The sequence below is a fragment of the Gordionus sp. m RMFG-2023 genome, chromosome 2 (assembly GCF_954871325.1).
Source record: "Gordionus sp. m RMFG-2023 chromosome 2, tfGorSpeb1-WG-v2, whole genome shotgun sequence".
NCBI lineage: Eukaryota > Metazoa > Nematomorpha > Gordioida > Chordodea > Parachordodidae > Gordionus > Gordionus sp. m RMFG-2023.
In genome coordinates this window covers 34,005,110-34,022,274 of record NC_088776.1, presented here as the reverse complement: position 1 = coordinate 34,022,274, position 17,165 = coordinate 34,005,110, and the positions used below count along the sequence as shown (strand labels likewise).

The window sequence follows — 17,165 nt, the reverse complement described above, 5'->3', positions numbered from 1 at the left end:
GCAGGCTTTGGCACTCTCAACAGCCCTTTTCGAATAGAATAATTAACATTTAAAATCATAATATTTATATTTAGCATATATCTATCTAAAGTACCAGACTGCAGATCCATGATGAAATTTATAACAGCTTTGAATAAAGACTCTAAATTGGAACTCTGGCAAGAGCGTACTATTAGCTCTAAATAACAAGACTTATTTGGCTCCAGATGCCTAGACTGGTTCTCTATGGCAAACGATAATATTTATTTTTAAAATTAATTTATCAACTTTTTAGCTTAAAATTTTATTCCTGTTTTAAAATTTTGTCCTGATTTTTTATTTATCTAAAAGTCGATAGCTTTATTCAATTTATTTTATGATTGTCATAAATAAATATTATTATAAAATAATTTTAAGGTTATAAAAAATAATAGTGATGCCTAAAAAATACATATTCAAATGTATATTATGCATTATTTTTTATTATAGATTTCTTAATATATTAAACGATAGATAATTTTATATAAGATTATATTATTTATTTATTGCACAGAAACAAATTATTGAAAAAACACAATATTTCTATTTTTTGCTTTCAATATAAAATATCGATATTATAGGGTTTCCTATTCAAAAAAGGAAAAGTCTCGATCAAAAATGGAAAAATGCTAAAGAGTTAGCGTCCTATCAAAAAAGGAAGAGGTCTGATCAAAAGAGAAAAAATGTCAATCAAAAAAAATAAAAGTTTCTTAAGTAAAAGAAAAATGTTCAATCAAAAATGAAAAATTCTCATCCAAAGAAGGAAAATCGTTAATTATTAGAGTTTATATTAAAAAAATTAAATTTTTCCTGTTGTCGATTTAATAATCCTGATAAGTCATTTTTCTTTAATTTTTGATTATTTCTAAGTTTTTTCTTATATTTTTTCTAACTTAGTGATCCCTCATTAATTTTTATGAGATCATTATATTTTTGTTACCTTTTCTCAATTCTCTTAATTTTATTTATAATTAATCTTAAAAAGGGGGAAAGATAGTTAGGAATGACAAAATAAATAGGGAATTATAGAAAGATGACAGGGAAAATAAAGAAATTATTTTAAAAAATTCAAAAACAAAAAATAAATAAAGAAATTTGAGAAAAGATGATAAAAATAGATTAAAAATGTCATAAAATTAAAGAGTGAATAGAAAAAGTTAGAAAAATTAAGGAAGATAATTTAAAATAACCAATAACATAAAATGGCATTTCAAGATTATTAAAATAGCAAATTTTTTTTAAAAAACAATAAATAACTAATTTCCTTCTTTCCTCGTTCTTGTGTGACTTATTCTTTTTGATTGAACCTTTTCTGTCTTGGTAGGACTTTTTCCTTTTTTGATCGGACCTTTTTCTTTTTTTGATGACTTTTCCTTTTTAGAATGGGAAACCCTGTATATCTATGAAAAAGTGTTAGCATTCTTTCTTTCGTTTATAGAATATATTCATACATTTAATGCCCATTAATTCTGATTTCTATATCTATTCGCGACAGCAGATCGTAGATGCGTTTGAAATTTGGTCTTTGGCAAGGTTTAACTCTCCAACACTCGGTCAATATACATTTGTATATGGAATCTGGCATTAAAGTAGGTTTAGGTAGTCGCTCCCCTCTCTTGAGATAAGTCACAATTTCTGTCTTATTTTTCAACCAGGCGTAAGGTTGAATGGAAAATGCAAAAATTTCCCATAGCACAATACCCATGGACCAAACATCAGAGGCTATGCTAAATTTGTTAAATAATATAGCCTCCGGAGGCATCCACCTAACTGGAATGGCTATTGCTCTCAACCTGGTAGTTCTGTAATAGTCAATCCCTTCTTCGCTAGATTGGTAATTACTAACAAATTTACTATAACTAAGCGCCCTATCTCGTGATGCAGTAAATTGAGACGAGGCGTAAGTTTCTATTTTACGACATAATCCGAAATCCGATATTTTTACTATAAATTTATGACCCACCAAACAATTCCGAGTTGCCAGGTCTCGATGTATGAATTGTTTAGACGACAGATAAAGCATGCCTGTAGTAATCTGCTTGGCGATGTGTATGAGATCGTTTAAGGTCAGAGATTGCGCTAATTTACAAATATCCGAATTACTTGATTTAACTATACCAGGATTGAAACTATTGTAATCTAGGCCACTGGGTTTGTAAAATTCATTATTGGTGAGGGTTTGAAAATTTCCGAAACGCTTTTGATTTGCCTTGTTACAGAAGAAATCGTGTATTTCAGGTAGAAATGTAGCTTTGGACTGCCTTAAGATCCTCCTCGCTGACTTTTGATCGAAATACATTAAATTGGACAGTCCTTCAAAACAGTTTTTGTTGGCTTTAAGCTGATGAAAATGCATTTTGTATGGGTTATAGCGTTGTAGTAAGTGATTCAAGTCTCCATAACTCATGTATTCTAATAACAAGCATAGCGGTTTACCAACGGAACATATTCCCAGGAGCTTTATAACGTTGGGATGATTAAATTGAGCCATTAATCTGGCCTCTCTTGCAAAATCTTCTTCCAAATCACAGTTTATCTCGACTCCTTCTTTGATCATTTTGACCGCCACCATAGTCCATGGCTCGGTTTTAACCAAATTAGGAGCTCTGGCCTGAAAAACGTGACCAAATGCCCCCTGGCCTAAATTCTTCACATATATGATATTGTTCCTTGGGTATTCATTAAGTAAACCTTCACTGGGTACGAATTTAGCTTGGTGATCGCTCAGGTCTACAGTATTGTGAGAACTCAAAAAGGTCATATTTTTTATTTTGTTACTAATATCATTTTTATTATAACTTCTCCTTAGGTGGGGTAATGAGAGCTTTGCCAATTTGGACTTGAGAGAATTAATGGCACAATTATGCAACTCTTGGTTGTAATTCCGAAAGCTGTCTGGAGATATCTTATTGTAATAAGTTTCGTTGATTGGAAGATCGGATATAAATATCCTGAGCGAGTCTTGATTAAAGTCTCTGCTCCCCATAAGTTTCCCATCCTTGGGGCATTCTAAAAATGTTTTATCATAGCATCTGAAAGGATTAATCCTGTCTATCACACACTTTTTACACACAAATCCCAACAATAAAAATGTGAATATTATAAAAAAGGGCAAACCAGCCCATACGAGTATGAAACTGAGGGGAGGGAGATATTCGTTCGAGCTGGTATTTATAGACGGTATTGAGAAGGGCTGAAAGCGATCTTTTATTAATTTATTTAAAATAAATCATATACAAGTTTAAAAAATTTATAAGACATATGCTTAAAAATATTTATAAAATAATTAAAATACTTTTATTCATCCATTTCGAATGATTCTTGGAGAAATTCGTCTCTAGAAATCTTTAAGAAAATATTTTGGATTTTTATTTATTTATTTATCAATTTGTAAAACAAAATAAGTATAAAGATTATATTATAGATTTAAAAAAATTGGAATTCATTTTTTTAGATTTAAAGCATAAATGGAATATCTTTACTTCTCTTATAAACCCACCTATGATTATTGCATATTCTTCTTTCTAATAAATATTTTTATATTAGTTTATCTGGCAGTAATACAGTTATAACTAATTATTTTTTTAGAAGTTTAATTATTAAGTCTATATTTCTAAGTTTCACATAGTGTTATATAAATCATATAATAAGACTCGAAATAACATAGTAAATAAAATAAACCTTTCTGTCAGATTCGTTACCAGGCTCGTCCAATTATTATATTTTGCTAAAAAAAAAGAAGTATTTTAGTATTTGAATTTAAAAAAATTTGAAAATAAAATAATAATAAGATTGTATAATTTTATCTGTTTAAACAAAAATTAACATAACTAATCACCTATTTTGATTTACACTGTGAATGACCGTTTTATGACTTGTAAATATTATTAAATAATTAAAATGTTTTATATTAACTTTATTGAGTCGTTATCATAATGCACTAAAATGCAAGCATCGTTGGCCATATGACCCTAAGGGACCAATCTTTCATTTCACAGGGAAAACAATCGAAAGTTTATCACACATTCCTCTCGAATCGTTCATTTGAAGTTGAGGCAAATGATTCAAATCAAAATTATCAAGGGATTATAATTGGGATGATTTAAATTGCAATGCTCAAGGTGTTGGGCCCACACCTTTCTCTTTAATTTTCCTTTTATATATCTCTTAATGTTTTAAACATAATTTTAATATATTTTCATTCTATTTTAACTATATAATATTTTTAATGTTTTTATAGTTATTAAATTTTATATTTTAAAGATATTATTTTGGTTAAATGTATTTCTTCTCCTGCTCAGTTATAAAAATATAATTATCCGTGACAAAATAATTATTTGATAAAGAATATTTTTGAAAGCTTTACACAAAATATGTTTACTGTGAATAGTAATTTCTTTAAAAAAGTGAGTAACTTCGAATGTTTGATATTTTAAAATAAATTGGAACTGATTTTTTTTTGCCAAATTTTAGAAGAATAAATAAAAATTAAGAAACTTTAAGCAGCCACAATACTTGTAATTGAATTAAGCTAAATAACTTTTATCAACATGTTAGAATTTGTTACTTAACTATTTTATGTTTTAAATAGAAGAAAAGCTATAAATATAAAAACTTCCTTTAAAAAAATACTAAAAAACAATTATTTAAAAACTTGAAGTCGGTTTAAGCCTCTGATCTTTATTAAAATAAATGGGGAATAAAACGGCACTTTTAAAAGCCTTGTGAGCACCGTCAATCAATTCGTTATAAGCATGGCACACTATTCGCAGCATCTTAGTTACATTCACTAAAAGTTTGGGCTCTGAATACCTTTTTCCCGATTTGTCATTTACCTTTTAGAATATAAGCAAATGTTGTTTTAAATTTAAACGTATAAAAGTTAGAAAAAAGGGTTTAAGTTGATTTTCAAGATTCGTTAAGTTTATTAATAACTTTTTCATAAAATGAAATTTTCAAATTTTTATATTATCGGTTTGGCATAAATTTAATATTATTCAAAATACAGCCACAATTAGTAGGGCTTGAGACCAGTATTAATTATTTTCGAGAAAATTTTGATTAGCCCTAAAAATTAGGCAAAATTGTAAAAATATGGGCCGGGCGAAAAATTTAATCCGGTCCGACCCGGCTTGGAAATAAATTCATTAATTTAATCCGGACCTAAAAATTCGATCTCTGTGAGTCTCTGACTATTATTTTACAGATATTTTTTTAATAAATAAAAATTAACATACTCTTTTCCTCAAAATTAGTAAATGATATCAAAAATAATAATGAATAAGTCAGTTAAGTTCAAAGACATATCCGGCAATTTATCTAACAACAATGCAATAATTTGTTTTAGAAAATTAAAAATAATTCAAACCTTTGAAATTTCTAATATAATGTAGCAAATATTAATTGAAATTGATCATTTTACTTGATTTCCATTTTTGACCCAATAAATGATGGGTGGGGGCTCACCGGTTGCAACACAATAAGCAGTTACAATGTGACCATACGATACATTTCTATCTTCTGGACCTTCGATTATTTCAACCTCATCTATCATTTATATATTGGGGAGGGGGGAGGGGATATATTAGTAAATTTATTAGCAAATTAAATTTGTTTAGAGTTGACCAGACTTTGTCCATTTCCAGACAGAAAGTTTTTTCCAACCGGTTTTTGGATATCACCAGCTTTCTAAAAAAAATACTAACGAATTCATTTTTTTTATATAATATAATATTTTAAAAATAACAATCCGGAATCACATATCAAGAATTTAATCGTTATTAAAATTAAACCAGTTTGTTTTCTATTTACGATTAATAAAATAGGGATCCGAATAGTTTTTTTTAAAATATTATATTATATAAAAATATTAATTCATTAGTTTTTTTTTTTGGAAAGCTGGTAACAACCAAAAATCACTTTGACAAAACGTTCTGGCCGATTTTATGGTCATGGCTAATTAGCTTTAGCCCTTACATTTACCATCTTGATCTTATAGTAAATATCAATATTTGTTTATAAATAATTTAATAAAATATTTGTTTGCAATATATTTTGTCTGTCTAAATAAGATTGGGTTTTACTTAAATGATAAGCAAATTTATTATTTATTTTGGCAGATAAGGTATTTTATTACCAATTTCTAGTGTCTTAGTCAAATTAATAACTTAAGATCTCTATTTTTTTCGCTTATCTTTCCTTCCTACTTCAATGACTTATTCCTTTCATAGATTATTTTTTATTTCAAAAACAAGGAATTTAATATAAATTATGTTTAAAATATAAAATAAATTTTAGATATTCCTTTTTTAATTGCCGCATATGTAATAAAGAATTTATGCTAATATCAAAAAATGTATATTGTATAAGCTCCATAAATCCAGGAACCGGAAATGCAGAAGGTTCCTATACCAGATGCATAACATAAACTCCCGCTATATCCACAGCGCGAGTGAACCAAGCAATTTTTCAAAAATCAAAGAGCCTCTGAGAGGGCACAAGAGGCCCCTATAAATATAAATATCAATTTCTTGTTAGGCACTAAATATTAACGTAAATCAGTTATATAGTTCTTCTATATTTTCTAATCTTGCATGATGCCAATTTTTTCTTATTTTGCAATAACTTTTTTCTCAAAACTGTCTACCAAATTGATTAAAATAATATATAATTAAGTACTAAACATTTATAAAATTATCAGAATAAATGGTTTCAGTTGCCTTATAATCGTAATGGCCAAAGTTTTGCTAGTAGTATTTTTTCCCCCTTTATACTGGCTACTATACTGCTTAGAACACTCATAGGCAAGAATAACGCACAAAATATTAGCATTATTTATAGAATTAGTACTTCTAATTGTTCAGCCAATTTACCATCCCCCCCCCACGGATAAATTTTGGTCATATCACTTACTATTCTGTTACCAAGTTAGTGATAAAAGATGCTTGACATAAAGACTAATAACACCACCACACTAATTTAAATTATATCTTTATATTAATGTTTAGATGTAATAATTGAATTGATTTATATTATAAAGATTAATTAATAAATATTCTATATATTTTAGTAAAATAGAAATGAAATAATAAAATAGATATTTTTCCCACGAAGACATTTGGATGGAAACGGTACAGGGCGCAATGCCCTTGATCCGAGTTCCTGAGTCACATCAAAATAACTTCAATATAGATAAAAAAAATACAATGAATATTTTTAGATTTAAAAATCTGTTTATATAAAAAAAAGTATACTATAATAATAAATATTGTCATTATATACAATATAAACTATGGGGTGCTAAACAGAGAAATACATGAATTTGTATAAATACCTATTGTCTTGTTAGGTAAAACTTGCCTTAGTAACGTCAGTTTATACTAAGAAGAGTTTTCCCAAATCTTTGCCAACGATGTAAAAATGAGGTCACGGGGAATATGAGTATTACACTAATTTAATAGACTTAAATGCTGATAGAACTTTCCTATTTATGTTTTCAACATAATAGGATTTACATAGAGGAAATCCTAAAAAAAGGAACAGCGTTTATCGTTAAAAAATTCCAAGGATTAGATATGCTAAGGGGTCAATTGACTCTTGCGAATATGGAATTTCATAAGAAGTAACGGGGAGAGCCACCACTACTATATTTGGACTGCAGAGTTGTTCTTTAGCTCAAGGTTCTTGGGATGGAGTAGCTAGTAATTTATGATCAGACCGCTGATATGATTTTTAGATTGCTAAATGTATCAAGTTTACTAGAGATGAGCAAAATCTTAAGGCTTGCTTAATAGTTTTCCTTATAAAATATTAAGTGAGCCGATTTTAAAAATTGGCTCAAAATAAGCCATTTAATATCACTACTCATCTTATAACAAGTTAAAGAGGGGAGTTAGAGTTAAGATGGTTCTGCAACATGTGAGTTGAGAAGGAAGGGCGATAAGCAGATGAAAAAAGGAATTGAAAAATGTAATAAGAAGCAATCATATGGAGATTTAGGATTTTTTCCATTTTTGCGATAATGTGGCCTCAGGGGATGAAGAAGATCGATCTTGAGGATGCTTGAGAAAAAGGATTTATATCTTAGGAGAACAGAGAATATTAATTTAATGGCGCCAAATTTTTTATTTAAAATACATTATACATACTCTGGACGTTGATAGTTATTGGTTTAGAGATGTCTTCGTGGCTTGCGTCGACCGCTACGCAATTGTACTCACCAGAGTGTCCTTGTTTAATATCGCGAATAAACAAGTGGCCCGTAGACGTTACAATATGGTTCATACCTATTTTATAAAAATATTCTTTATAAGGCCTTTAAAATAACATTATCTTTATTTCTCTTTTATCTCAAAGCTTTAAACGGTTCATAGCTTTAATTTACTTGATATCTGACTTAGTCACGTTATATTTTACATTATTGCTGTCTTATAATGTTAAAAAGGTTAATTTAGACCTCTTAATGAATTTTAAAATTTTTAATGTCAGAATTTAAGTCCTACAAGATTTATACCCATTATACTATATCTTTAAACTAAATCATAATCTCAAATATTTAATATATCGAGTAAAAATTAAACTAAATGTTGTTATATAATCTTGAAGATAATATCAATTTTTTTTAAATCCGAAATAAAAAAAATTTAATTTATATGATAATTTTTTGTGTGTTCATTTTTGAGAAATGAGTATATTATTTTATTCTTTTGTTTTTATATAATATGAAAGATAAATTCCAAATTTTTTTTTTAACTTAATTGAATTTCATTTTATAAGAATTTTCTTTAAATTTAACTTAAACTGGTATAGCAGCATTCTGTATTTCAATTATTAAAAAATTGGATCGCTTTAAAAAAAAATTTATGTTTTTTTGTGGTCAGTCAGAATTGTCACAAATATTTCAAAATTGTTACATAGGATTATATCAGGAATATTATTAATTATTTTATTTCTTTCTTGAATTTCACTGTTAGTATATTTGCTTCTATTTTATATATAAAAATTTTGAAAATTGACATTTGATTACCTTTCATTTCACTCTTTTTTTAAAAACAACTCGACGAATAATGAATGGGAAATAGACGATAGTTTCTTAAAATATTTTTTTTAACAAAATCTAATTGTAAATAAACAATTTTTTATATGAGTTATATATGTCATTTTAAATTGTAAAATATCATGATCTAATCTGTGAATATTTACCGTTAGCTATCTAATCGTGGCAAATAAATTTTACAAAATATTTATAATATGACGTAATGACACCAAAATATTTCCATTAGAGTATAATGTCAGATAGATCTTTCGAGATTGGATTATAATTTTGGATGTTTAGAAATTAATCAATTTTTTTATTTTAATATATAGTGTTGTGCAGATTTGATGCAAAACATTTTCATATTTTTAATTAATTTGCAAATAAAATTGAGTTAAGAATTCTTACAATAACATATTTATATATTCTTATCAATTTTTGCAAGTTTAATCATTTTATTTAAACTAATTAAAAAATGGAAATGTTTTTCATTAAAACTGCACAAGCACAACACTATAAAAGGTTAGTGTGCTTGTCTTATTAGAATAATAAAAATAAAATTAAAAACAAATAGGTATCAGTTGATAATCTGTAAAATAATACAATTAGCACTCAACATCTATGTTCTCAAAAATCTAGTTTAACCAACAAAAGTTAACAACCTGGATATCTCAAATTTTTAAAAATCTATAAATTGAAATCGTATGTTAAATTGTTCAAGCTTTCTGAAAATCTTTGAAAAATGTTGTGAACGATTTTTTTTAATGGGAAAAACTTATTTATTATTGTTTCATTAAATTTTTCGAAATTGTAAAAAAAAAAATTTGGACATAGAAATTTAAACGATTCTAAAGAAGTGAATATTAAGAAATCAGGTAGGCTTAAATAATTTAAGCTTGCTTGTTTTTTTTTATATTAACTTAAATGTAGAACGCTTTGAGTTATTTTTTAAAAAAAATATAGAAATATTTTACAATTTTTAATCTCAAGAACAGTGTGTTTATTGTTAATAATAATGTTTTAAGCATAGGTTTTATCATTTTTATTAATAAATTTTAGGATTACAAATAAGAAATTTAAATTGATAACCCTCTTTTAACAACTATATTAGCTCCATTACATTCATCAATATTAGGAATCGGATTGATAATTTTGATGTTTAGTATTTAGGTTAGAGAGATTATGAGTTTGTTTTATAAAAATCTGTTAGAAAAAGTAAATTCAATATCTGGTTTTTATACAAAATTTATTTTTTTTAAAAAAATTATAATGAAAATTATAATGAAAATGTTATAAATTATATTTTTAAATAATGGTTTAGAAATTTTCTATCAATCTTTCTTTTCTTTTCTTTTCTTTCCTTTTTTTTAATTTTCTTCTTTTTTGTCAAAATGTTACAATTAAAATATTTGTAAACTAATAATTAGGAAAAAAGGTTGTAATCAACATTTCAGCTATAAATAGAGCTCCAATCACAACCTTATTATTTCCTTTTTATTTTAACGTCTAAAATATACTATCGATTTTTGATAATTATATTCAAAATAAATTTGGAAATGATGATAAAGGTTGTTCCAATGATCCCATCATGCGAATATACTATACCTTAAAAAAATATTTGAACAGCATTCAGGTATGGAAAAAAGTGATTTATTGTAGTTTTATAAGTATATTAGAGACTAAAATAAATCTGTAGAATAAAATATATTTGGGAAAAGAAAATAAATCATTTTTTGTATTCATAAACATGTCTAACCCTGTTTCAATAAGAATTTTCCATCGTGAATCCAACGAATGTATGGGGCGTCAAATGAACTGTTGCAAGTTAAGTAGACGGATCCTCCTTGAACTATCGTAATATTTTTAAAAGGGTTTATCGAGGTTTCCCATTCTAAATAGCTGCAACAAACTTTTTAAATAAAATTTTATTTTTGTATTAACTAAATTTTCTAAAAAAAATTTAAATATCCTAATAAAAAGTTTTATTTTATCCAATTTTTCGAGACCTAAATGTTGTTCATATTAAACTAAACCATCAAGTTAATAAGTTAAGAACATAAATTAGACGAGTGGTAAATTTTTATAAATATTTTTAGTAACTGTAGTTTTTTATAAGGTTAAAGTTAAGGTATATATTACTGAATTTTACAAGCCAAACAACGAATATTTGAATTATTATAAAGATTTGAGATAAAAATATTAAAAAGGTTATTGTGAAAGTTTTCTAAGTTCTAATTCATATTGTATTTTTTCATATGAATAAAAAAAATTACTAATAATGGTGTAATTAAAACTTAAAACGAAACATATGTCAAAATAAGTTAACAAATCATCCACTTACATAATTCACTATTTATTGAATGGTCTTCATTTCTTTCCTACTCAAATATTAAAAATAATAGATTAACTAGATTTATGATTTAATCATCTCTAACCATGAAAAATAGGTAATTAAATCGAGGGTATGCATTCAAAGATAATTTTTTAAAGGGTTAAAGGAATATATATTTTAGCTTAAATTAACTATAATTATCAAGTATGTTATAAGTTTTTAAATTCATAAATATGTTACTTAAATTATTTTTAAAAATAGTTATAAAGCTGTTTATTGAAAAGATTTCACCTCTCGGTTAAAAATTAGTTGAGTTGCCATTGGTAGAAATAATTATTAACGGGGGTTATGGTTTGACCCCAAAGACAAACGTTAATAAAATTATCGGTAATTAAATTAATTATTTTTAAAGTGAGATGGGTAATATTGTGACTGATACTTAAGCAAAATTATAATATGTTTTTCATAATTTTATTTTATTGAATTTTATTTCCGGGGTAACATGAGTCATATACAGGGTTGCCAGGTCAAAATTTTCAAATTGCGGGAGAAATTTGGTATTATGTGGGAGAAATATGAAAATTGCGGTAGAAATATAAAAATTACTAAAAAATTTTCGGCCGGGATTTTGAATTGACTTAATTATCCGCCTATTATTTTTTATTTAGTTTATATAAATACAAAGTCTGATTTATTAAAATATATAAATTTATAAAAAAAAACCAAAGATTTTTTTTAAATTTAAAAGAATGTAAACAAGATAAAATTTTATAAAAAAAACGATTTTAATTTTACAATTAAAAGTATATTTTATGCGAATGTCCCGCAAAACGACCGCAATTGGAAATCTACCATATGTGTGTGTATAACATTATAGGGATAGGCACTTAATTATCACCTATCACGTTTAAATACGTAATAAGGTATTCCAAAAATAAGAAATAATACAGATAAAACTACAGTTGCGACAATTCTAATCACTTATCTTGTAGTACAACATTCACAGAGATACTTATCATCACAATGTTGGTAGAATCTTTTTCCCATAATATTTAACGACTCTAATATAAATGAAAACTATACTTGTAGAATAAAAATGAGCAAGGCTATCATCAATGTTTTATGACCAAAATCCAGGAGGTCAATTCTTGACGATTTGAAAAATGGGCATACATATGCAATTCTAACAGATGCATCCCTTGATCCTTCGCTATTTCATCAAAATTAAGGTCGTTTCAATAAAACTATTAAATTTTTTCCCCTCAAATAGTGAAAAATCCAAAGATATAGCTAACCATATAATGGTCAATATAGCAGATTCGAGATTATCAATAAATTGCATGTCAGCCTTCTGATCTGATAATGCCTCAGTAAATTTGGTAAAAACAGAGTGTATTTACAGAATTGAGTCAGCACAATGTTGGTTACGATATGTTCCTAATACCCGCCATCGGAATTTTAAAATTTTATAAACCTTTAAAAAAATATTTCTTAAATAAAGATTATAAAAGCTGTCCTAATATTTTGAAATTTTTTTTTCAATAATGAATGGCAGAGGTATATTTAGGAATGATTTCACATGTAGGAAATCTACTACATGCTGTTAATGTGTAGTTGCAATCAGAAGAATCTTAACAAAGATTCACAAAATTATGCTGCAGATGTGTTCATCTTTACAGTTAAAAATTGACAATAAATTTTATGGCGACATTGCTAAAACTTAATTATATTTTATTTGAGATTTAAATAATAGAACTAAATGTTTACCGTCGTTATTGAGATATTTATAAAATTCCTGGCATGACATATTATATATTTGTTTAACCATTAGCTCGGCCTCTACTGTTGTTAAAGCAATCCTATTTCTCTCCTTTTCCCAGGCAGTCCTCATTAGGCTAAAATGGGCTCGGATGAGGCATTAGAATGAAATAAGGAGAAGACATACTCGCATATTTTTTCTAAGCATGGGGATTTATCGTTGTTACGAAAAAATTCTACCCATTTCTCCTCTGCTTTTAGATTATCAAACTTTAAGTATTTTGACGAATCATAAAAAATAGAGAGAATTACAATCTCCTCAAACAAGACATCAATGTCTTTCGGTATTTTTAATATATTTATTAAATTATAAAAACCATCAATTGATGGTTTCTGTTCCAAGGTCATACATAATATTTATACATTTAGTTATTAAAATCAAATTTTGATTGTAAATATTCTAAAATTGTCTTAATAAAAATATCTGCTTCATTTAAAAATGTATTAATTTGAGTATTATTTGAACATTTTAATATAATATTTTTAGCAATAGCGCCATAAAATTTATTATCAATTTTTCACTGAACAGATGAACAGAACTGTAGCGTGATTTTGTGAATCTTTTTTATAAAGAATATTCTGATTGCAACTGAATATTAACTGCATGAAGTAGATTTCCTACATGTGAAACGAATCCCAAATATGCTTCTGCCATTTCAAACTCGTAAAAAATTTTCAAAATTTTAGGACAGTTTTTAAAATCTTTATTTAAGAAAAGTATTTTTTTAATAAAATTTTAAAATTCTATCGATGGCAGGTATTAATGACAACCACCTGATAGGTATATATCGCAACAACTGACACCATTCCAAGTCAGCCCACTTTACCAACTCTTTTAATTCATTAACACTTTTAGTTGATGACTAAATTCGTTAAAACATTTCATCACAATTATTTCGACATCCACAGATAGTACATTTATTGCCTTCTTGTAAGAATTATGTAGTATATAGCATATACAGCCAATTGGTATTAATTCATTATTGTGCTGCCTCAATTCGGTAACTTTGGTTTTTGCCAAAATTTACAGAGGCCTTATCAGCGCAGAAAGCTGACATGCAAATCATTGATAACCCTGAATCAGCTATATTTACCATTATGTGGTTAGCTACATCGTTGGATTTTTCACTATCCGAGGAAAAATTTTAACTTTATGGAAATGTTCTTATTCTTGTTGAAATAGCGAAGGATCAAGGGAAATGTTTTAATATTTCCCTTATTAGATGCATCTGTTAGAATTGAATATGGATGCCCATCTTTCAAATCGTTTAGAATTGACCTCTAGGATTCAGGTACTAAAACACTTGTGATAGCCTTGCTCATTTTTGTTCTGCCACAAGTAAGGTTTGCACTTATATTGGAGTCGTTATATATCATGAGAAAAAGATTCGACCCACATTGTGATGATATAGCTCTGTGAATGTTGAACTACATGATAGATGTGTACGATTTCCGCAAATGTAGTTGCATCTGTATTATTTATTATTTGAGAATATTTTTGTATTGCAATCGATGTTGATATACTCCCCTGTACTAACTTATATGAATGAAATGATGTCGATTTCTTATTGGATAAAAATAAAACAGGATTTTTTGAATAAATATTTAAAATTATTTTAAAAATATAGAAATCATCAGTTAATGTCTCTCAAAATTATTATTTATATATAAAAATGTTAAAATACTTTTTAAAAAAATTGCGGGAGAAATTAAAAAATCGCGGTAAATTTTTGCGGGAGATTTCCAATTGCGGTAGTTTTGCGGGAGAGAGATGTCTGCGTGTAAACTAAAAAATTGCGGGAGTCTCCCGCTGATGGGAGGAGACATGGCAACCCTGGTCATATATGGGGATGATTTAGCCTGTATGAACTTAAGGGGGACACTTTTATAAATTCCTAACATAGGCAAAAAGGGAGGGAATTCTATTTAAAATGAGTATAAAAGAATTTTATCTACAATTAGCACCAAAAAAAGTAATTCTACCATAAATTGTTAAAAAAAGGCCAACTCTAAAAAAATTCACTCAACACTAAGGGGCTCTTTAAAGTTTTCAGGGAGCATATGCGCTCCTTACTAATTATGCTACAGTTGTATCTTGTTTTGCCCCTCAGAAAAGTAGTCTATCCAAACATTTTGCTATTACTACATTATTTTAAAGTAGTTTTAACTTATTTTTTGTTCAAAACATATCTACATTCTTTAAGGCAAAAGGGTTATTTATATTATATATAATATAAAGAAAATATTGCTTTTTAATGGGAAATTTTAATGCTTTTGGATTTAAATTATACGATGTATTTATAGAATCTATATGCTGTCAAATAAAAAAAGTTAGTTGCATTAGAAGTCTGCAATGGACGGGGTTTTAACCCATAGGCCCGCTTAACCATTGGTCTAAAATATTTAACTCTTTCGACGGCTCATATTTTTCTTTAAAAAATCCGACCCCCCCCCCTTTTCCCCCATTTAAATTGTTTCAATGAGCTGTCAGAGAGCTCTCCTTTTGCAGACATTTAAGTCGCATAGACATTATGTAGCTCTAGCTATATATTTTTGGTAAAAAATTAGTCATTAGAGTTTAGTAAAACCTTTGAAAAAAAGGCAACCCTCACTATAATGCCACTTATAACCCTGAGTCCAATTTGCATATTAACCCATCATTTCATGAAGTAGCCTACACGGTATCTAATTAGTGTTGTTAAACGGCTAACCCAATATTTTGGCTAAAAGTATAACACGAGCCTGGATATTTTTCTCGTAGAAGGTAGAAAAGTTTAGATATCAATTAATGAAACGAGGCTAGCATAATATATTTATCTAGAATATTGTGCTAGCCGTTTTTTAAAATAGACATTTAACAACATTACATTTAATATACACTAACCCAATTATTCTTCAATAAAAATTGAATTATATAATTTATCTTTTCTTTTACCTTTAAATAGCCAAAGAATAATAATCAATGCCGTACTGTTCATAATATTTAAAAAATTATTTAATTATTGAAAAAAAGATTATTTGTGATTATTCATCTCTTTGAATTTGGAGATATGATGTAACGGTAAAAAAATTTGATCTATTTCACAAGATCCCCATTTTGACTCATCTGAAATTTTTAATATAGTCATTCGCCATTATATTTTAAAAATTATACTAAAGGTATAACATACATATATAAATAACTATATACTCTTTTTAATTAGGTATCTATATTAAGTTTCTTTCATTTTTTTTAAATTTAAAAACAAAGAATTTTTTTTATTTTTACATTGCAGGAATATTATTTTTTTGTAAATGAAAATCACATCAAATTTTAAAAAAATAAATTACTATTTGAAATAAAAATTAGTGAATGAAATATAATTTTATCATATATTTTTTTTACAATTAAATGGAGGTTAAATGGTTATATTATTATAACGTTGTCCTATTTATCTTATTTTATTTTTTGAAATATCATTTTATTTCTCTTATATCAATCATTCATTTCATATTATATCCTTTATAAAATTTTATGCAATGTAAATATATAATTAATTAATAATTATATATCATTTGTTTTTAAAGGAAATCGAAAAAACAATTTTTTTTATAAGATTTTAGTAATATATATTATGGAATTTAACAATAAATTCATTCAATCCTCTTAATGGATCAGGGCCGTAGCTAGGTTTTAGCTAGAAGAGGGGGGAAATATTTCCTTGAAATAAAACAAATCATATACATTTTTTGCTATTTTTATTAGTTTGCAAAAGACAATTTTTAAATTTTAGCAAATGAATTAAAAGCTAGATTCTGTATAATATTTTTTCCATATGCCTTTAATACTAAATTTTGATTACGTCAATCTTTCATCGATTCTCTACTCTATAGAACTCTTTTTAGTGTAAGGAATGAGGCCTCAAAAAAGCCATAGATACATGATGATGGCTACTGAGCAGGGATCCAAACCGAAACGAATAT

The 17,165-nt window shown here is 26.9% G+C and overlaps 1 protein-coding gene across 1 annotated transcript; it reads right to left on the bottom strand.

The window, feature by feature from the left end:
- Window positions 1-858: 858 nt before the first annotated feature.
- On the bottom strand, window positions 859-16,266 carry LOC135925520 (muscle, skeletal receptor tyrosine-protein kinase-like). The gene is made up of 8 exons (XM_065460893.1): window positions 16,138-16,266; window positions 10,809-10,961; window positions 8,166-8,303; window positions 5,441-5,565; window positions 4,673-4,853; window positions 3,700-3,745; window positions 3,314-3,363; window positions 859-3,222 (listed from the first exon to the last, which is right to left on the bottom strand). The coding sequence occupies exons 1-8, from the start codon at window positions 16,178-16,180 to the stop codon at window positions 1,472-1,474; spliced, it is 2,487 nt and encodes an 828-aa protein (XP_065316965.1). The 5' UTR covers window positions 16,181-16,266; the 3' UTR covers window positions 859-1,471.
- Window positions 16,267-17,165: the final 899 nt, after the last annotated feature.